The 23134-nt window shown below is 45.9% G+C and overlaps 1 protein-coding gene across 2 annotated transcripts in view; it reads left to right on the top strand.

Moving 5' to 3' along the window:
• The first annotated feature begins 275 nt into the window (after nucleotides 1–275).
• The window catches only part of SCAMP1 (secretory carrier membrane protein 1), a 69856-nt gene continuing 46997 nt past the window's right edge, over nucleotides 276–23134 (top strand). Inside the window, exon 1 of one of the 2 annotated variants that reach the window (XM_069749922.1) lies at nucleotides 276–418. In XM_069749922.1, coding sequence (XP_069606023.1) covers nucleotides 362–418 — 57 coding nt within the window. In that variant the 5' untranslated portion in view covers nucleotides 276–361. Of the gene's footprint in view, nucleotides 419–531; nucleotides 634–23134 lie in introns of those variants that run through there. The other variant, XM_069749929.1, reaches the window with a different exon arrangement.

Below are 23134 nucleotides of genomic sequence, written 5' to 3'. Positions count from 1 at the left end.
TGCAACTTTACACAACATAGACTTCAAAACAGGAAGGTTGCTCAGGCACCTCCCCAGTGGGGAACAAGCACTATATACATACTGCCCCACAGCCCCGCCGGGATTACATGGCTGAGGGGTATTATGTGGCGGCGCCCATAGCGTTCTGTCCTCTCGTTACCCCCATGTGTAATCCCCCTACAGCTGACTGCACCACGTGACGCGAGGGGCGGAGCCGTAGAACCCCTCTCTGAGGCGGACGACCAGGAGTTACGTGTACGATGCGGTGACGTCATTTCCGGAGCGGCCATTTCTGCTGCTTAGGATAACGGTACGTGCGGGTCCGTGCTCCGGGAGCTGCCCGTGAGCCCCCACCGCAGCCATGTCCGACTTCGACAGCAACCCGTTTGCGGATCCGGACCTGAACAATCCGTTTAAGGTGAGCAGCGTGTGATCCGGGCGGTGATGGAGCGCTGCCATTCACTGACAGCCCTCTGTTGACAGGCAGTTTGTATGTGTGTGACGTCACCTGCGCCCACCCCCCTCGCTCCGTGTAGTGGTATCTCCCGGTGCGGCAGCAGATGTGCGGGGCTGTGTGTGATCGCTGACTCCATGGACGGCCCCGTCCTACAGGGACGCTCCACCTCGGACATGGTGAGGGGGCTGCAGGGCTGATGGCAGCACTAGGAGCACCGAGGACATGTGGGAGCCCGGGATGTGTCCTCCGCCAGTGCTGACTACAAGTGCGGGCTGCCGGCCTGTTGTCAGATGGGCACCATTAGATCCTGTATCCCCGACTGCCCGGCCTTCTCCGGCGGACAGTGATTCCCCTCTGGCTTCTGCTAGATGCAGTATGACCTATAAATAGCAAGCGGCATATTCTAATAACTAGTCACGGGGGCGGGGCTGCCCTCCTAAAGCGCCGCGGGGGCGGGGCTGCCCTCCTAAAACGCCGCGGGGGCGGGGCTGCCCTCCTAAAGCGCCGCGGGGCTGCCCTCCTAAAGCGCCGTGGGGGCGGGGCTATCTTCCTATAGAGACGCGGGGCTGCCCTTCTAAAGCACGGCGGGGCTACCCCTCCTAAAGAGTCACGCGGCGGGGCTATCCTCCTAAAGAGTCACGCTAGCCTCCTCTCCTGGCCCGGTGGGCATCCCACAATTCCTGGTATGCCATCACACAGCGTCCTGCAGAAGTAACGCGCACTAGAGTGTAGTGGGACATCGGCAAGCCAGAAGGAAGACCGGCCAGTGTGACTCCTCAGAGGCTCCACCCCTATGACTCCTTAAAGTACATTACACTATAGTGCACTGGTTTTATATAACTCCTACAGAATATAGAGACATAATTGTCAACTTATTACATATGCAAATTGCCTCTTCAGAGGCAATTTGCATATTATATTTCCCAGAGGAGCATTGCACGGCGAATAAGCCTCCTTACCTGGTGTGTCACTCTCCACAAGGAGAAGCCTTACCCCTTACACCTTATTACATGGAGGTAGCGATTTGGAGGCAAAAATCTCCCTGACCTGTTCCCTCAGCTCCATGATTGGGTGAATTTGCAAGATGCTTGAAAAAAAAAAAAAAAGCTACCGTACTTGTTTTTAAAAATCCCTCCATGTTCTTAGAACTGAGGGATTATTTTATAGTTTACCACTTGTTGCCTAGGTTACCGACTCTCGGCCATCATTCAGGGATGTTCTTCTCTCCTAGAGGAGGAGCGCAGCGCTTACAAGCTCTTTGCTATGGAGCCTACCAGTCCTGGTTGTTGGATCTGCCCAGCCTCAGGGGCAAAGCTGTGCTGCAGCAGCATCAGAGAGCGATCTGGCCATAATAAATATATATATACTACAGTCTCAGAGAATGATTGCTGGCCATCAGGACCTGGGACATTTCGGCTGTTCTGTATATAACTATGAGAGTTGTAGTCCTAATTGTTATTGCAGGTGAGATCTTGTGCCGGTTTTATACCAGGGCTTGGGCTGTTCTTCCATTTCTACATAATGGGAGATGAGTGGTGGAGAGCCGCACTAATAATAGACCCTGGGCCAGTGGCCACAGCAGTAGCCTGTGAGCCCCGCAGACCACCTTCTACCTGTGGGAATCCCTGGGCCTCTTCTGATTGCTAATGCATGTAGAAAAGCCGCGGAGACACCATCACGTGTTTCTCAACGCAAGCAATAAATAGCCAGGTCTTTCACCGGGAAGGAACAACCACGGGAAGGGCAGCATCCAAAAAGGGAAAACCACCTATGCCAAAACATGGTATCCATCCACAGACAGCTGTTTCGGGGTATTTGCCCCTCATCAGTGTGGAGTATGAAACTGGCTATTAGGAGCAGTGCCTGGTAAAAGGACTATAAACATAAGGATGAATGACCTCGGGGAGATCAAATGTCATGCGTGCGTCCTGCCTATAAATCAGGCTCTGGAGATTCCAGCAGGCAGAAGGTGGTTCTCAGGGCTACCATCAAGCGGCCACGGACTACTGGTGTCACCTGACTGTATGGAATGGTGTGGTCTGATCGGCTGGATGGAGATACTTCTCTGGGCTCAGTTGGAATATCAGAGACCTGCACATAGTTTTGCTGTACAGTCCGGGAGCTTTTCTTAATGCAGGGTGAGAATGTCATGTGGGGGCTCCGTAGTCAGCCGAACATCTGATGTGTGGGGGCTCCGTAGTCAGCCGAACATCTGATGTGTGGGGGCTCCGTAGTCAGCCGAACATCTGATGTGTGGGGGCTCCGTAGTCGGCCGAACATCTGATGTGTGGGGGCTCCGTAGTCGGCCGAACATCTGATGTGTGGGGGCTCCGTAGTCGGCCGAACATCTGATGTGTGGGGGCTCCGTAGTCGGCCGAACATCTGATGTGTGGGGGCTCCGTAGTCGGCCGAACATCTGATGTGTGGGGGCTCCGTAGTCGGCCGAACATCTGATGTGTGGGGGCTCCGTAGTCGGCCGAACATCTGATGTGTGGGGGCTCCGTAGTCGGCCGAACATCTGATGTGTGGGGGCTCCGTAGTCGGCCGAACATCTGATGTGTGGGGGCTCCGTAGTCGGCCGAACATCTGATGTGTGGGGGCTCCGTAGTCGGCCGAACATCTGATGTGTGGGGGCTCCGTAGTCGGCCGAACATCTGATGTGTGGGGGCTCCGTAGTCGGCCGAACATCTGATGTGTGGGGGCTCCGTAGTCGGCCGAACATCTGATGTGTGGGGGCTCCGTAGTCGGCCGAACATCTGATGTGTGGGGGCTCCGTAGTCGGCCGAACATCTGATGTGTGGGGGCTCCGTAGTCGGCCGAACATCTGATGTGTGGGGGCACCTTCCTAACTCTCCCGCACAGATGATGTTGGGGAGCAGAAGGATCAGGTCTGTGACGTCAATGGTCGATCTTTTTGTTTTCAGGTGAGATGAGCCGCTGTTGGAGCAGTCTGGAAGAAGGTTTTTTTCTCTCCTTTTTCCCCAGTGAAAGTACATAAACATTTAGCAGAGCCAGTGCTCAAGTTTATGGTGGAGTCAGAGGAGCGACCTGTCCAGAGCTGCGATCTCGTGGATGGCCAGCTCTAGACAGACATTGTTAGATAAGAGGGGGATTTTGCTATCCCCTGGTCACCAGTGCCTCTACCGATGCTACATACAACACTTTTCCATCACCATCTTGTGCCTGAGGGAGTGTGGGACCCCTGCTAAGAGATCGGTGGGGGTCCTGGTGATAACACATGACAGTTATAACCTGGGATAAAGAGACCATCTTATAAAAACCCCATTGTACAGACCTATATAGGGCCGGGCTGCTCCCCTTTTGTATTCGAGGGAAGCTCCCCTAGAACAGTGCTCCGCACCATTACAGACTCTGAGTACAATGATGCATACGATGGGCTCTGTGTGAGATCGGAGGCGCGGTAAGACCCGGTGCACCACTACTCCATACACCTCGCAGCTGTGGTCGGCCGTGTGGATGGGCCATTAGTCGGGATATTACTGGTAGTAAAGGATAGGGCCAGTGATCCAGCTTGTAACAATCTGTCTCACCATTACTATGATTGTATATTGATATGTGGCCGGCCGTGGTGCGATGGTTGGGCCATTTCATTAGTGCGGAGCCTCTAGTATTGGGTTACGTGCCGGTCTGGTGTCACATTATTAATGAGGCTCTGCAGGTTGTGTTCAGCTTTCATCCATCCATCGTGGTCTCAGGATACATTTCTTGTGCTTGCTCCGGGTTTGGTGGGTGTAATCTGCTGACTGCCGCTCTTGTAGTCTTCTGGTATTCTGGGCCTCCTGTAAATCCTTGACGTCCCGTCTACCGTGTGTGATGCTCAGCTGCGCACTCTTTGTGGGATTATTTTTGTTTTCCCTTTAATGTTTGGTACCTTGAATTAGTGATGACGTGCAGATTTTGCATTTCCTGCTGTTTGCGCCTCCTGGCTGTTCTATCGACCATTGTCTGGTATTTCAGATAATGGGATCCTATGTACAAATAGGACATACCACAGCGTTCATCAGTCCGACAGTAACGGGACATACCGCAGCACTCATCCATCTGACAGTAACGGGACATACCGCAGCACTCATCAGTCCGACAGTAACGGGACATACCGCAGCACTCATCCATCTGACAGTAACAGGACATACCACAGCGTTCATCAGTCCGACAGTAACGGGACATACCGCAGCACTCATCCATCTGACAGTAACGGGACATACCGCAGCACTCATCAGTCCGACAGTAACGGGACATACCGCAGCACTCATCCAACTGACAGTAACGGGACATACCGCAGCACTCATCAGTCCGACAGTAATGAGACATACCGCAGCACTCATCAGTCCGACAGTAATGGGACATACCGCAGCATTCATCAGTCTGACAGTAACGGGACATACCGCAGCACTCATCCATCTGACAGTAACGGGACATACCGCAGCACTCATCCATCTGACAGTAACGGGACATACCGCAGCACTCATCCATCTGACAGTAACGGGACATACCGCAGCACTCATCCATCTGACAGTAACGGGACATACCGCAGCACTCATCAGTCCGACAGTAGCAGGTCATACCGCAGCACTCATCAGTCCGACAGTAATGGGACATACCGCAGCACTCATCAGTCCGACAGTAACGGGACATACCGCAGCACTCATCCATCTGACAGTAACGGGACATACCGCAGCACTCATCAGTCCGACAGTAACGGGACATACCGCAGCACTCATCAGTCCGACAGTAATGGGACATACCGCAGCACTCATCAGTCCGACAGTAATGGGACATACCGCAGCATTCATCAGCCTGACAGTAACGGGACATACCGCAGCATTCATCAGTCCGACAGTAACGGGACATACTGCAGCACTCATCCATCTGACAGTAACGGGACATACCGCAGCACTCATCCATCTGACAGTAACAGGACATACCGCAGCACTCATCAGTCCGACAGTAATGGGACATACCGCAGCATTCATCAGTCTGACAGTAACGGGACATACCGCAGCACTCATCCATCTGACAGTAACGGGACATACCGCAGCACTCATCCATCTGACAGTAACGGGACATACCGCAGCACTCATCCTTCTGACAGTAACGGGACATACCGCAGCACTCATCAGTCCGACAGTAACTGGACATGCCGCAGCACTCATCCATCTGACAGTAACTGGACATACCGCAGCACTCATCAGTCCGACAGTAACGGGACATACCGCAGCACTCATCCATCTGACAGTAACGGGACATACCGCAGCACTCATCCATCTGACAGTAACGGGACATACCGCAGCACTCATCAGTCTGACAGTAACGGGACATACCGCAGCACTCATCAGTCTGACAGTAACGGGACATACCGCAGCACTCATCCATCTGACAGTAACGGGACATACCGCAGCACTCATCCATCTGACAGTAACGGGACATACCGCAGCACTCATCCATCTGACAGTAACGGGACATACCGCAGCACTCATCAGTCCGACAGTAATGGGACATACTGCAGCACTCATCCATCTGACAGTAACGGGACATACCGCAGCACTCATCCATCTGACAGTAACGGGACATACCGCAGCACTCATCAGTCCGACAGTAACGGGACATACCGCAGCACTCATCCATCTGACAGTAACGGGACATACCGCAGCACTCATCAGTCCGACAGTAACGGGACATACCGCAGCACTCATCCATCTGACAGTAACGGGACATACCGCAGCACTCATCAGTCCGACAGTAACGGGACATACCGCAGCACTCATCCATCTGACAGTAACGGGACATACCGCAGCACTCCTCAGTCTGCTTTATCATACTTGTTACAGTAATGGCACATACTTGAGGCAGAGGGCTAATACGCAGAGACTTGACCTTTTTTTACATACCGTAGTCCTTCTTCAGTCTTGACATCCCTCATATACAGGCCATTGATGTGATAAAGAAGATAAAATGGTGCCGGACATTGTCTTATGTTTTTGTATAAAGGCTTTATCATGTGCTTCCATTGCTGAGAGATACAGAAAAGTCTGGGTCTGTGAGACTAATGGGTGTCATGAATCTGATGCCATCCTGTTGGTATATTTTACTGCACTGACTGGATATACAAATTAAAGGGAACCTGACATCAGATTCATACTGCCTAAACCACAGGCCTCATGAATGAGAGACCGGGTGTACGATTACCGCCAGATATGTTGTACTGTGTAATGCTGCAGCTTTTCAGAGAAGATATAGATTGAAGAGCCGGGGACAATGGCCTCGATTCATCAAGACCGGTGATTTCCTCGTTGGTTTTGAGGAGCGCGCATTGTGGAGTAAGATGCTCCTGATTCAAGAAAAAGTGCACACCTCTTCATAAATCACGAGTGTCTGATGAGTGGCGAGCGCCTCACAAAAAATCTTATTCCAGTCCCTGACTGGAGTAAGATTTCTGGCTTAAGGGAGGCCAGAGCTCACCATGAGTTAAACGAGCTGTGGCGTCACGCCCTCACCGTGGAGCTGGGAGAAACTGGTGTGAAATTGACAAAAGTCAAAACATTTTGGCACAACTCCCAGATGTCAAAATTTAGTGACTTTTTAAAGCAATTTATGACAGAATTCTGTCTGAAATGTTTTGATGAATTGAGCACTTTGTGTGTCCACTGACTAGTCCAGTGTGGTCACTGGCAGCTTGTCTCCGCCACAATCACTTTGACTGACTACTTGCTCTCTGTGTACACACATAGGAAGAGAACTTTTGGGCAACTGGAGTGGGGCGGAAGCAGCCGCCAGGGATCGCATTGCCCTAGCAGGTCTTTCCCTATAGTCCCTGGCCTGCTCGTCGAGCTTTATTTTCCCTGAAAGGCTATAATGGCGCACCCAGTATCTGATTAATGCTACCCTGAGGACAGGTTCCCTTTTATAGGGGTACTCTGGGCTTATGGTACTATGACCTATGCTTAGGTAAACTCATCAATATCAGATCCATACAGATCCCAGCACCCGTACCCATAAATGTGCAGCGTATGATGCCAGATAACAGCTGTTCTGCAGCACCTGGCAGTGGCTGCTACACTGAATGTGGCTGTGCAGTGCCTTCCATTCTATGTGCCAGAGCTGCTAAAAGCTGATCGTGGAGATGCCGGGTGTCGGACCCCCACTGATCTGATATTGATGAGCTATTCCTAAGAATAGGTCTATACCATCTGTCTGCAGAATGCATTTAAATCAGTAATAAAAAGGTTTCAGTCAGAGCGATGCGTCATTTGATGTTTCTCTGACATGTCGCAGCCAGTCACAGGCGTCAGGAGTTCTGTGACTGGGGAATGGCGACGTCATGGCACTGATCACTATAGTGGTCTGCACTGAATCCGGGGGTGGGGGGATGACAGCAGGTGACTAAATAAACATTTTGTCATTTTCATCCCATTCATGATTCCTCAAGATTTTCGATTTGGTGAAGTTGGGAAACCCCTTTAAGTCTAGGCCATCAGTGTGTATTTGGGGAAATTCCTGTTAAGGTTCACACATTCAGTATTTGGTCAGTATTTCACATCAGTATTTGGAGCCAAAACCAGGAGTGGGTGATAAATACAGAAGTGGTGACGTGTTTCTATTATAATTTTCCTCTGATTGTTCATTCATGGTTTTGGCTTACAGATACTGAGGTAAAATACTGACCAAATGCTGAATGTGTGAATGTGGTCTTAAAGACAGTCTTTTACTAGTGTGCAGGATTCAATTTTCATCCGTTTTTGGTGCTTGTTTTTATCTTCAGTGTCGTGTTTTTTCTCGTATGCAAAAAATAAATCCAGCTTCTTGTTTGCAATAATGCCCGGTCCACATGATGCAATTGTACCGAGATTTAAGAGCACTTGCTGCGTGTGAACATGGCCTAAAATGTAAAAAGAAAAAGCCCTCGGATGACACTTTTTTTCTTGCAATGTGTAATGGACATAATGATTTGAGGCCCTGTCACCAGGCTATATGATGGAAGTATTCTTCACGACTGGCTGGACGTGTCCGTATATCCGCTCACCATGGTGCCCAGTGACCTCGCTGTGACATTTCACTTTTCACAATATTTATGATCTTCTTCTTGTGCCATTTTGAAGAATTTACCATAAAAATTGTCAAAGAATACCACAAAATCAAAAAAGTAGCTTAAAAACCTAGATGATGGAATTGCGGCCTTTACTTCTACAAACAGCGGCGCATCTGTCCGTAGATTGTTTGGTATTGCTATTTAGTGGCTTTGGTGTGAATGTGATGAGCAGCAGTGTGCGGGGGCTGTGCGGTTTTCTACAGAAGACGACCATGTTTCCTAATCCAGGACAACCCACACTTTGCATTTTTGCAGCGATTTCCCCCCCCCCCCCCCCCCCCACACACACACACACACACACACACATTTGCTGCTGTGTTTCACAGTACCAGCAAAGTGTATGAGATTTCCGAAATCTCATGCACATAGCTTGTGTTTTTATTTCCTGACTGACGCTGCTTGCATATACCCGAACTCCGAAGCCCCTGTATTCGTGCAGAATGATGCAGGGGCACTTTATAGGTGGAATAGACTCCTGTCCACATTGAGGTGACTTTAGTGGCAGGTCTGCTGTAGTGACGCTACTGATCGTCCATGATGGCGGAGTCACCAGCAGCGGGTGATATTCTCCAGGAACGGTTGCCTCTTATCTGCTTCTTAACATATGAGAACGTTCTTGGGCCGGAATGTTTTATCTCTGCAGCTATTTTTTAGAAAGTGAATTCCTCTGACGTCGTATGGCCGTGGAGTTACAGAAACTCTGCTTTCACCCGTCTGAACCTCATTTGCACTTTATAGATGTCCCAGTAATTATTGTGATTTCTGGCCAGTTGCAGGTCGTCCCTCAGATCAGTCAGAAATAAGTCACGTAATGTATTTACGGAGTTACTTATTACAGGTCCTTCTCAAAAAATTAGCATATAGTGTTAAATTTCATTATTTACCATAATGTAATGATTACAATTAAACTTTCATATATTATAGATTCATTATCCACCAACTGAAATTTGTCAGGTCTTTTATTGTTTTAATACTGATGATTTTGGCATACAACTCCTGATAACCCAAAAAACCTGTCTCAATAAATTAGCATATCAAGAAAAGGTTCTCTAAACGACCTATTACCCTAATCTTCTGAATCAACTAATTAACTCTAAACACATGCAAAAGATACCTGAGGCTTTTATAAACTCCCTGCCTGGTTCATTACTCAAAACCCCCATCATGGGTAAGACTAGCGACCTGACAGATGTCAAGAATAGACCTGACAGAATAACAAATCTGCAGGTGGTCGGGCATCTAGGAAATAGCGACCACAATATTGTGCAGTTTCACCTGTCTTTCACTAGGGGGACTTGTCAGGGAGTCACAAAAACACTGAACTTTAGGAAGGCAAAGTTTGAACAGCTTAGAGATGCCCTTAATCTGGTAGACTGGGACAATATCCTCAGAAATGAGAATACAGATAATAAATGGGAAATGTTTAAGAACATCCTAAATAGGCAGTGTAAGCGGTTTATACCTTGTGGGAATAAAAGGACTAGAAATAGGAAAAACCCAATGTGGCTAAACAAAGAAGTAAGACAGGCAATTAACAGTAAAAAGAAAGCATTTGCACTACTAAAGCAGGATGGCACCATTGAAGCTCTAAAAAACTATAGGGAGAAAAATACTTTATCTAAAAAACTAATTAAAGCTGCCAAAAAGGAAACAGAGAAGCACGTTGCTAAGGAGAGTAAAACTAATCCCAAACTGTTCTTCAACTATATCAATAGTAAAAGAATAAAAACTGAAAATGTAGGCCCCTTAAAAAATAGTGAGGAAAGAATGGTTGTAGATGACGAGGAAAAAGCTAACATATTAAACACCTTCTTCACGGTATTCACGGTGGAAAATGAAATGCTAGGTGAAATCCCAAGAAACAATGAAAACCCTATATTAAGGGTCACCAATCTAACCCAAGAAGAGGTGCGAAACCGGCTAAATAAGATTAAAATAGATAAATCTCCGGGTCCGGATGGCATACACCCACGAGTACTAAGAGAACTAAGTAATGTAATAGATAAACCATTATTTCTTATTTTTAGGGACTCTATAGCGACAGGGTCTGTTCCGCAGGACTGGCGCATAGCAAATGTGGTGCCAATATTCAAAAAGGGCTCTAAAAGTGAACCTGGAAATTATAGGCCAGTAAGTCTAACCTCTATTGTTGGTAAAATATTTGAAGGGTTTCTGAGGGATGTTATTCTGGATTATCTCAATGAGAATAACTGTTTAACTCCATATCAGCATGGGTTTATGAGAAATCGCTCCTGTCAAACCAATCTAATCAGTTTTTATGAAGAGGTAAGCTATATACTGGACCACGGTGAGTCATTGGACGTGGTATATCTCGATTTTTCCAAAGCGTTTGATACCGTGCCGCACAAGAGGTTGGTACACAAAATGAGAATGCTTGGTCTGGGGGAAAATGTGTGTAAATGGGTTAGTAACTGGCTTAGTGATAGAAAGCAGAGGGTGGTTATAAATGGTATAGTCTCTAACTGGGTCGCTGTGACCAGTGGGGTACTGCAGGGGTCAGTATTGGGACCTGTTCTCTTCAACATATTCATTAATGATCTGGTAGAAGGTTTACACAGTAAAATATCGATATTTGCAGATGATACAAAACTATGTAAAGCAGTTAATACAAGAGAAGATAGTATTCTGCTACAGATGGATCTGGATAAGTTGGAAACTTGGGCTGAAAGGTGGCAGATGAGGTTTAACAATGATAAATGTAATCTCTTCAACATATTCATTAATGATCTGGTAGAAGGTTTACACAGTAAAATATCGATATTTGCAGATGATACAAAACTATGTAAAGCAGTTAATACAAGAGAAGATAGTATTCTGCTACAGATGGATCTGGATAAGTTGGAAACTTGGGCTGAAAGGTGGCAGATGAGGTTTAACAATGATAAATGTAAGGTTATACACATGGGAAGAGGGAATCAATATCACCATTACACACTGAACGGGAAACCACTGGGTAAATCTGACAGGGAGAAGGACTTGGGGATCCTAGTTAATGATAAACTTACCTGGAGCAGCCAGTGCCAGGCAGCAGCTGCCAAGGCAAACAGGATCATGGAGTGCATTAAAAGAGGTCTGGATACACATGATGAGAGCATTATACTGCCTCTGTACAAATCCCTAGTTAGACCGCACATGGAGTACTGTGTCCAGTTTTGGGCACCGGTGCTCAGGAAGGATATAATGGAACTAGAGAGAGTACAAAGGAGGGCAACAAAATTAATAAAGGGGATGGGAGAACTACAATACCCAGATAGATTAGCGAAATTAGGATTATTTAGTCTAGAAAAAAGACGACTGAGGGGCGATCTAATAACCATGTATAAGTATATAAGGGGACAATACAAATATCTCGCTGAGGATCTGTTTATACCAAGGAAGGTGACGGGCACAAGGGGGCATTCTTTGCGTCTGGAGGAGAGAAGGTTTTTCCACCAACATAGAAGAGGATTCTTTACTGTTAGGGCAGTGAGAATCTGGAATTGCTTGCCTGAGGAGGTGGTGATGGCGAACTCAGTCGAGGGGTTCAAGAGAGGCCTGGATGTCTTCCTGGAGCAGAACAATATTGTATCATACAATTATTAGGTTCTGTAGAAGGACGTAGATCTGGGTATTTATTATGATGGAATATAGGCTGAACTGGATGGACAAATGTCTTTTTTCGGCCTTACTAACTATGTTACTATGTTACTATGTATGTAAGAAGGCCATCATTGACACCCTCAAGCAAGAGGGTACGACCCAGAAAGAAATTTCTCAACAAATAGGCTGTTCCCAGAGTGCTGTATCAAGGCACCTCAATGGTAAGTCTGTTGGAAGGAAACAATGTGGCAGAAAACGCTGTACAACGAGAAGAGGAGACCGGACCCTGAGGAAGATTGTGGAGAAGGACCGATTCCAGACCTTGGGGAACCTGAGGAAGCAGTGGACTGAGTCTGGTGTGGAAACATCCAGAGCCACCGTGCACAGGCGTGTGCAGGAAATGGGCTACAGGTGCCGCATTCCCCAGGTAAAGCCACTTTTGAGCTACAGAGAAGCAGCACTGGACTGTTGCTAAGTGGTCCCAAGTACTTTTTTCTGATGAAAGCAAATTTTGCATGTCATTCGGAAATCAAGGTGCCAGAGTCTGGAGGAAGACTGGGGAGAAGGAAATGCCAAAATGCCTGAAGTCCAGTGTCAAGTACCCACAGTCAGTGATGGTGTGGGGTGCCATGTCAGCTGCTGGTGTTGGTCCACTGTGTTTCATCAAGGGCAGGGTCAATGCAGCTAGCTATCAGGAGATTTTGGAGCACTTCATGCTTCAATCGGCTGAAATGCTTTATGGAGATGAAGATTTCATTTTTCAGCACGACCTGGCACCTGCTCACAGTGCCAAAACCACTGGTAAATGGTTTACTGACCATGGTATTACTGTGCTCAATTGGCCTGCCAACTCTCCTGACCTGAACCCCATAGAGAATCTGTGGGATATTGTGAAGAGAAAGTTGAGAGACGCAAGACCCAACACTCTGGATGAGCTTAAGGCCGCTATTGAAGCATCCTGGGCCTCCATAACATCTCAGCAGTGTCACAGGCTGATTGCCTCCATGCCACGCCGCATTGAAGCAGTCATTTCTGCCAAAGGATTCCCGACCAAGTATTGAGTGCATAACTGAACATTATTATTTGTTGGTTTTTTTGTTTGTTATTAAAAAACACTTTTATTTGATTGGATGGGTGAAATATGCTAATTTATTGAGACAGGTTTTTTGGGTTATCAGGAGTTGTATGCCAAAATCATCAGTATTAAAACAATAAAAGACCTGACAAATTTCAGTTGGTGGATAATGAATCTATAATATATGAAAGTTTAATTGTAATCATTACATTATGGTAAATAATGAAATTTAACACTATATGCTAATTTTTTGAGAAGGACCTGTATATGGTGAAACTTTCACATCGGGATCAAAGTGGAATTTGTTCTTACTCAGGGTTTTTTTATGATTATTTTTGTTCCCTGACTTGGCATCATAGTAAAGTAAGCGCTACTCTGCCTCCGCAGGTCCAGAGCTTCCTCTGTGCCATTGTTCCAGTGTTTGTTTACAGGCTGCAGTGGTGACATCACTACTACAGTGCACATGACCACTGCAGCCAATCACTGGGCTCAGCAGTCTCGTGCTGACTACCCCTGTATCGCCGCTGTGCTCAGAGATGGGCAGCAGTGGGCAGTGTAGTCGTGATGCCTCCGCTTCAGCCATGTGAACAAATAACTAGAGGCAGTGGTGGAGCGGTAGCACTGGAGCTGAGGGGAAGGTGGGCATAACTTATTTTATCATATGCTGGGCAAGCCATGGGACAAAAATAATCATGGAAAACCCCTTTAAGGCTATGTGCACACATTCAGGAATGGCTGCAGAATTTTCCTGAACAAAACTGGACTTTTTCTGCAGGAAATCCGCATGCGTTTTTTGCACGTGTTTTTTTGCAGATTTTTTCACATTTTTTTCCAGAGCTTCCCAATGCAATAATATAGCAGCAAAATCGCGAAAAATCTGCAAAATTAATGAACATGCTGCGTTTTTTACCGCGATGCGTTTTTTTTCGCAGAAAATGCAGCATTTGCACAAAAATTGCGGAATGCATTGAAATGATGGGATGCTTAATGTAAGCGCTTTTTTTTTTTTTTTTTTTTTTTTTTTTAGCAGAAAACGGCCAAAAAACGCGTGAAAATCCTGAACGTGAACATAGCCTAAATTGTAAGTGTTGCCTGGATGCATTGGAAGTCACATGATATTTGCGTTAACCCAAAAGTCTCTGTGGAGCCCTAGCCCCTGAATGCTTCTCCGCGCTGTGCACTTATCACAAGGGCCTGAATGTAGCGCTGAGCCTTGCATCCGAGTGCGGCCTAATTTTTTTTTTTTTTTTTTCATCTACCCATAGGCTTGCATTGATGATTTTTACCTTTCTATCAGATCAGTATTAGACATGTCTCCGTGATTTTGCACGGACCACTTGGTCCAAGGAAAAATTAGATGTGTGAACAGCCCCATAGACGATCACGGGTACAAGTGATATCTGTGAAACACATGGATAGCAGTCGTATGAGAAAAACTGATGTCTGACTGAGCCCATATGGGAGATCATAATCATTTCATGAAGAAAACTAGTATTTAATAAAAATAAACCGCACAGGAGAGGTAACAGACTCTTTAAAGGGCTATGCCCATGGTATATAGCAGCCAAGAAAACTTGGGTCAGGCATCCCTTTCTTAAAGGGAACCTGTCACCCCGAAAATCCCGGGTGAGGTAAGCCCACCGGCATCAGGGGCTTATCTACAGCATTCTGTAATGCTGTAGATAAGCCCCCGATGTAACCTGAAAAGGGAGAAAAAGACGTTATATTATACTCACCCAGGGGCGGTCCCGCTGCTGGTCAGGTCGGATGGGCGTCTCCGGTCCGCTGCGGCGCCTCCCATCTTCATTACAAGACGTCCTCTTCTGATCTTCAGCCACGGCTCCGGCGCAGGCGTACTTTGCTCTGCCCTGTTGAGGGCAGACAAAGTACTGCAGTGCGCAGGCGCCGGGCCTCTGACCTTTCCGGCGCCTGCGCACTGCAGTACTATCCTCTGCCCTCAACAGGCTTACCTCACCCGGGATTTTCGGGGTGACAGGTTCCCTTTAAGACCAGACCAGGTAGAGTTTGTACAAATGTATCAGATATGTATGGTATATCCAATATTAAATGGATTGTCCAGGCATAAATGTAAGGTCAATGGGTGTCCGTCACTTCCCACCCGTCAGCTATGGCTCTTGTGGTGGCCGGTTGTAAACATTGCGCAGAGCTCTGTTGTTCTGGTCATAAACCCCTGAGGGTATGTGTCCATGGGCCGTTTTACATCCGGACTAGCTGCGGATTGAACGCTGTATGGAATCCGCAGCGTCCAGATGTTACAGCATAGTGGAGGGGATTTTATGAAATCCCGTCTCCACTATGCGTGGTAACACGCATCCGGCGGCCCTGCGATTCCGGACATGTGGTGCGTCTTTTTTAGGTCGCAGCATATCCGTTTACCTTGCGCCTCCGCAAGCTAAAACATAGTGCGCGATGATTCCGGATGTGTGCAATGAACACATCCGGCATCATCGCGTCTCCAGAAGGGGGCGGAGCGAGTTTTCCGCTCCGTCCAAATCACCGGCCATCCTGAACGTGGACACGTACCCTTAGACCCAGCCAACCGCTATAATGAAGATAATGGAAATAGCCTTTTTGAATATGTGAACAATTTTTGTATCTGATAACTTTAGTATAAAAAAAAAATCAGTATCTGATTATAAATGCTTGTGACTGTAATCTGTACTGATGTCGTATACCGCTCTTCTCTGTAATAATACTGTGGGTAGAGCACGTTAAGGCTGCTGTCTTCCTGCACAGTCTCTCGTGATGTCATTCGATTACCTTGTTGTGAGGATGGTGACCTCATTAAACAAACGTAATGTATTTTATTTGGTTTTATGTTATCTACCAACACAAAGTAGCAAGTATTCATGAAGTGTGACGGAAATTCTAAATAGTTTTCTAAATATTTAAAAAAAATATAAATCTGAACACTGTTTTACTTTTTTTCTTCAACTTTATCCTTGACCTGTCTGGTGTGTTCCTTGGTTTTCGTGATGCTGTCTGATCCCTTATATTCTCACACAAACCTCTGAGACCTTCACAGAACAGCTGTAATTATGCTGAGAATACATGGACTCAATTTAATAATTATGTGTCTTCTGGATGCAATTGGAAATTTTATTTTGGCGTATCAGACTACAGGGGACTGAAAACAAGTGCAGATTTATATTTTTAAAACGATTACAAAACCGTGGTTTCCGTTATACTTCACAAATACTTTCTACTTTGTGTTATTATAGCACATAAAATCTCAATACAATAAATTTAAGTTTGGGGTGTAGTGTGAAAAATGTGGAAAATTTCACAGGTTGTGAATACATATTCAAAGCACTGTATATGAGGTAAAGTAAGATGTGCAGGGGCGGATCTGCTGTGATTGAGAAAGAAACAGAAATACAGTGGGATTGTGACTAACGCCTTATCCCATAATGATAATTACTGACTACTCGACCAACCGAGCAGAAACTAGTTATTAGTCCACAATAGTGTTTGATGGGGATTTTTTTTTCTATTAAAATATATTCCAAACCTTAAAAAACCCTGAGCTGACAACCCTGTAATATGGAGAATTGTGGGCTTGTTGTGTGTGGACCGTCAGTAACCGGTTATTAGTAATCCAATACTGAGACGCTCGTTATGCCGAGCCGCTCTAAATGTCTTCTTAAAGGGACAGCAGCTTCTCTGGTTTTCTGTGCCTGTGATATATGCAAGACAGTGCATTTAAAAGGAATATATCAGAAAATGACCTATTGTTTAAATCAGGCTTTTGTTTTAAATATTGCGTAAACATTTTTGACGTTTTGTTTTCCTTTCATATCACAATCTGTATAAAAAAAAAATAGAAATGTTACCATTTTCACCCTAGTCACTGAGCCTTTTTATGACTGATGTCCTGTAAGGTTTTTTGTTTTTTTTCTGGACATGCACATGTACATTAGCAGCAATGGACTAACTCAAACCCATCTTCTGTATTATAGCATCTAATGAGCGTGTGCAGAGGTCATTTTGAAGGGTCAGCTGTGACTTTACCTACTCTGAATGGTGGATCTTGTTATCAGCTGTGTATAGAGGTGTTACATACAATGGTAATCCTGCCTGACTGGGCCACCCGCCAGACTCCAATTTAAAGCTGTCAGGTGGCCCAAATAGCGTTGACACCCACCGATTGCTCAAAACGATGCTCTGAAGCAGTCGCTTCAACGAAGAGCAATTCGGCACTCCTGCACGAGCGGCCAGACAGAGGGTGTAGGGACCATAGACGCTCCATCCAGCTCTGCGCTTCTGCTTGCTGGGGTGTGTGTGTGTATCAGAGCGGTGTCTGCGTGTGTGCACACGGCGTCTGTATCGGGTGGATTCCACCTTAAAAAGCACTGACTCCATATTCCGTCATTTTCAACTTTTATCCACTTAGGCTTCCAAAGCCGTCAAGTGGTTAAAAAAAAAAATCTGTTCTTCTCTTGGCTTTCTCTTGGAAAGAGCAACTATTTTATATTTAAGATTGTTTAAAAAAAGCTCAGGTGGCAAAAGCCACAAAAGAGACGTCACGTCAGGAAGGCGGTTAACAAAAATACTGCTAGTGGATTCTTGATGTGTCTTCTTTTTCAAAAATGATGCGGGTACACCAACTTCTACAAGGCCATGTTCACACACTCAGTATTTGACCAGTATTTTACATCAGTATTTGTAAGTCAAACCCAGGAGAGGGTGATAAATACAGAAGTGGTGCATATGTTTCTACTATACTTTTCCTGTATAATTGAAACACGTCAGCATTTCTGTATTATTCACTCCTGGTTTTGGGTTACACATACTGAGGTAACAAACTCGCCAAATACTGAACATGTGCACGTGGCCTAAGATGTGCGAACCCTTAGGGTATGTGTCCACGATCAGGATGGCCGGCGGTATCGTCGGAGCGGCTTAGCGGTAAGCCCCGCCCCCTTTCTGGGACGCGATGATGCCGGATGTGTTCACAGCACACATCCGGCATCATCGCTCCCCACCATAGGGCCCTGTGCTATATCTTGCGGCGACGCAGCGTCACCGCAAGATATACGGACATGCTGCGATCTGAAAAGACGCGCAGCATGTCCGGAGTCGCAGGGCCGCCGCGTGCGTGTTACCACGCATAGTGGAGACGGGATTTCATTAAATCCCCTCCACTATGCTGTAACATCTGGACGCTGCGTGTCTGACGCTGCGGCTCTATGCAGCGTCAGACACGAGCGTTTCCTGCACGTGAACACATACCCTTAGGAGCAACTCATGGGGGTTTCTGGAGCCGACCTCCATTGATCTGCAGGTCATCTGACATCATAGAGAAGTAATTTAACCCCTTAATGACAGCCAATACGTCATTTACGGTAACTGACCTGATATATAAGAGAATAGCCTCCCCATACAGGTGACAATCCAGCAGCTGTCGGCTGTCCACTATAGCTGACAACTTGCTGCATCAGCCACGATCAGTGTTTTCACCATCCATATCAGTTTAACCCCTTATATGCTGCTGTCAATAGTGACTACATCATTATAAATGGTTAACAGAGTGTGGGGGCTTCCCCTTTATCCCAATTGGTGCCCTCAGATCATGATTTTGTGGTCCTGCTGTTTGCCATGGCAATTCACGACTAAATAGCGGCCTTAGAGTCTGACAGCTGTTGTAACTAGGGTTGAGCGACTTTTACTTTTTTAGGGTCGAGTCAGGTTTCGCCAAACCCGACTATCTCTAAAGTCGAGTGAAATCGGCCGATTATGGCGAAAAGTCGGGGATCGACCGAAACACGAAACCCAATTCAAAGTCAGTGGTATCTCTCTCTCTCTCTCTCTCTCTCTCTCTCTCTCTCTCTCTCTCTCTCTCTCTCTCTCTCTCTCTCTCTCTCTCTCTCTCTCTCTCTCTCTCTCTCTCTCTCTCTCTCTCTCTCTCGATCTCGATCTCGATCTCTCTCGATCTCTCTCGATCTCTCTCGATCTCGATCTCTCTCGATCTCTCTCGATCTCTCTCGATCTCGATCTCTCTCGATCTCTCTCGATCTCTCTCGATCTCGATCTCTCTCGATCTCTCTCGATCTCTCTCGATCTCTCTCGATCTCGATCTCTCTCGATCTCGATCTCTCTCGATCTCGATCTCTCTCGATCTCTCTCGATCTCGATCTCTCTCGATCTCTCTCGATCTCTCTCGATCTCTCTCGATCTCTCTCGATCTCTCTCGATCTCTCTCGATCTCTCTCGATCTCTCTCGATCTCTCTCGATCTCTCTCGATCTCTCTCGATCTCTCTCGATCTCTCTCGATCTCGATCTCTCTCGATCTCTCTCGATCTCGATCTCTCTCGATCTCGATCTCTCTCGATCTCGATCTCTCTCGATCTCTCTCGATCTCTCTCGATCTCTCTCGATCTCTCTCGATCTCTCTCGATCTCTCTCGATCTCTCTCGATCTCTCTCGATCTCTCTCGATCTCTCTCGATCTCTCTCGATCTCTCTCGATCTCTCTCGATCTCTCTCGATCTCTCTCGATCTCTCTCGATCTCTCTCGATCTCGATCTCTCTCGATCTCTCTCGATCTCTCTCGATCTCTCTCGATCTCTCTCGATCTCTCTCGATCTCTCTCGATCTCGATCTCTCTCGATCTCTCTCGATCTCTCTCGATCTCTCTCGATCTCGATCTCTCTCGATCTCTCTCGATCTCTCTCGATCTCTCTCGATCTCTCTCGATCTCTCTCGATCTCTCTCGATCTCTCTCGATCTCTCTCGATCTCTCTCGATCTCTCTCGATCTCTCTCGATCTCTCTCGATCTCTCTCGATCTCGATCTCTCTCGATCTCTCTCGATCTCTCTCGATCTCGATCTCTCTCGATCTCTCTCGATCTCTCTCGATCTCGATCTCTCTCGATCTCGATCTCTCTCGATCTCGATCTCTCTCGATCTCTCTCGATCTCTCTCGATCTCTCTCGATCTCTCTCGATCTCTCTCGATCTCTCTCGATCTCTCTCGATCTCTCTCGATCTCTCTCGATCTCTCTCGATCTCTCTCGATCTCTCTCGATCTCTCTCGATCTCTCTCGATCTCTCTCGATCTCTCTCGATCTCTCTCGATCTCTCTCGATCTCTCTCGATCTCTCTCGATCTCTCTCGATCTCTCTCGATCTCTCTCGATCTCTCTCTCTCGAAAAGCTGGTGTTACACATTTCAAGACCTATGTCATCACCCTGCCCACGCTCCTTCATTGGCTGAAAAAATAGCGCCAAGCGCGTCATACGAAACGCGACTTTGGCGCGAAAGTCGCGTACCGCATGGCCGACCCTGGGTTTCATGAAACCCGACTTTGCCAAAAGTCGGCGACTTTTGAAAATGAACGATCCGTTTCGCTCAACCCTAGTTGTAACCTGTTCAGAAGTTAGAGACATTTAGGTGATAAAAATACACATTTTCATTTGTCATGCCACGTTGCATTAATTCCTGTAAAGCACCTGAAGAGTTAATAAACTATCTGACAGCAGTTTTCAATACGTCAGGGGGTGCTGATTTAAGAATGGTATCACATTTGGGGGTTTCCCAATATATAGGACCCCTAAAGTCACTTCAAACATGGATAAGTCTCTAAAAAATAAATGTTGTAAATTTCCTTTAAAAAAATGAAAAGCTGCTGCTACATTTTTAATCCTCCTAAAATGCTAGCCAAATAAAATAACATTTTACAAATGGTGCTGATGTAAAGCCGACATGTGGGAAATGTTATTTATTAATGTTTTGCTGTGGTATGGCCATCTGCATTAAAGGGATAATCATTCAAATTTTGAAAATTGCTAATTTTTTAACATTTTCCTCAAATTTGATATTTTTTTATAAATAAACACAAAACATATTGACCTAAATTTACCATTATCATAAAGTATAATGTGTCACGAAAAAAACAATCTCAAAATCACTGGGATTTGTTGAAGCGTTGCAGAGTTATTACCACATAAAGTGACACTGGTCAGATTTCAAAAATTTGGCTCCGTCACTAAGGGGTTAAGTGAAGCAGCAGTGGGTGCCGCCTCTATGGGGGTGATCCAACAGGTATTGAAAATCCGCATATCCAGTGACCTGAACCTTTTATTAACCCTCGTGATGATTCAGCTCTCAAGCATTGAGAAAACCTCTCCTGAACTGAAACATTGCATGGGTTAATAATGGGTTCATGTCTCGCACCATGCACATCATATCAAAAACTCATACTAAATATACTTAAATAGCCATAACTTGCCTTTTTTCCCTTTTGTTATACAATTGGATGTCAATATTTTTTCATGGCTACCTTCAGTCATGCTTTGTTTTATATTTTATTTCTTTGTCTGACTGGAATTTCCATGATTATTATAATTATTTTTTTTTTTGTAGCATCCTTTGTTTTGTTGCACACACTTGACGTAGTTTTTTTTTTTTTTTTTTAAATTTCTTCTATCACAAATGGATAGATTTTTTTTTTGCAGTTTTTTTTTTTTTTGTCACACTTTGGACAGGTTTTTTTTTCTTTTCAATGTTTCCTGTGCAAAAGTTTTATATATGGAAAAATACCTGAGTAAAACACCATATTTAGAGCAAAATTTTGAAAAAAGAAAGAAAAAGCAATAAAACAAAAAAGCTACAAAAAAGTTTTATTGCTTGATTTTTCTATTCTCTACTAACTTCAAGCTGGTGTCTTGCCACAGTTATTCTGCTGCAAAAAAACTCTGGAAAATGCGGCAAAAAAACATGGTGTCATTGCACCTGACATTTTCAGTGCTGATGTCACCTGGCATGATGCTCTGCGCCCGGCCGCGGGGTGCCAGTCATCTCCCTGTGCTGGCCCTGGCTGGGTGCTGCCAGAGTACAGCGACTGTCTCATGGTGCCTGTGGACGGCCAGTATACAGGTCCTTCTCAAAAAATTAGCATATAGTGTTAAATTTCATTATTTACCATAATGTAATGATTACAATTAAACTTTCATATATTATAGATTCATTATCCACCAACTGAAATTTGTCAGGTCTTTTATTGTTTTAATACTGATGATTTTGGCATACAACTCCTGATAACCCAAAAAACCTGTCTCAATAAATTAGCATATCAAGAAAAGGTTCTCTAAACGACCTATTACCCTAATCTTCTGAATCAACTAATTAACTCTAAACACATGCAAAAGATACCTGAGGCTTTTATAAACTCCCTGCCTGGTTCATTACTCAAAACCCCCATCATGGGTAAGACTAGCGACCTGACAGATGTCAAGAAGGCCATCATTGACACCCTCAAGCAAGAGGGTAAGACCCAGAAAGAAATTTCTCAACAAATAGGCTGTTCCCAGAGTGCTGTATCAAGGCACCTCAATGGTAAGTCTGTTGGAAGGAAACAATGTGGCAGAAAACGCTGTACGAGAAGAGGAGACCGGACCCTGAGGAAGATTGTGGAGAAGGACCGATTCCAGACCTTGGGGAACCTGAGGAAGCAGTGGACTGAGTCTGGTGTGGAAACATCCAGAGCCACCGTGCACAGGCGTGTGCAGGAAATGGGCTACAGGTGCCGCATTCCCCAGGTTAAGCCACTTTTGAGCTACAGAGAAGCAGCACTGGACTGTTGCTAAGTGGTCCCAAGTACTTTTTTCTGATGAAAGCAAATTTTGCATGTCATTCGGAAATCAAGGTGCCAGAGTCTGGAGGAAGACTGGGGAGAAGGAAATGCCAAAATGCCTGAAGTCCAGTGTCAAGTACCCACAGTCAGTGATGGTGTGGGGTGCCATGTCAGCTGCTGGTGTTGGTCCACTGTGTTTCATCAAGGGCAGGGTCAATGCAGCTAGCTATCAGGAGATTTTGGAGCACTTCATGCTTCCATCGGCTGAAATGCTTTATGGAGATGAAGATTTCATTTTTCA

Source organism: Ranitomeya imitator, chromosome 1 (assembly GCF_032444005.1).
Source record: "Ranitomeya imitator isolate aRanImi1 chromosome 1, aRanImi1.pri, whole genome shotgun sequence".
Classification (NCBI taxonomy): domain Eukaryota; kingdom Metazoa; phylum Chordata; class Amphibia; order Anura; family Dendrobatidae; genus Ranitomeya; species Ranitomeya imitator.
The sequence above is the reverse complement of the archived record's forward strand: the minus strand, read 5'-3'. Positions and strand labels throughout refer to the sequence as shown.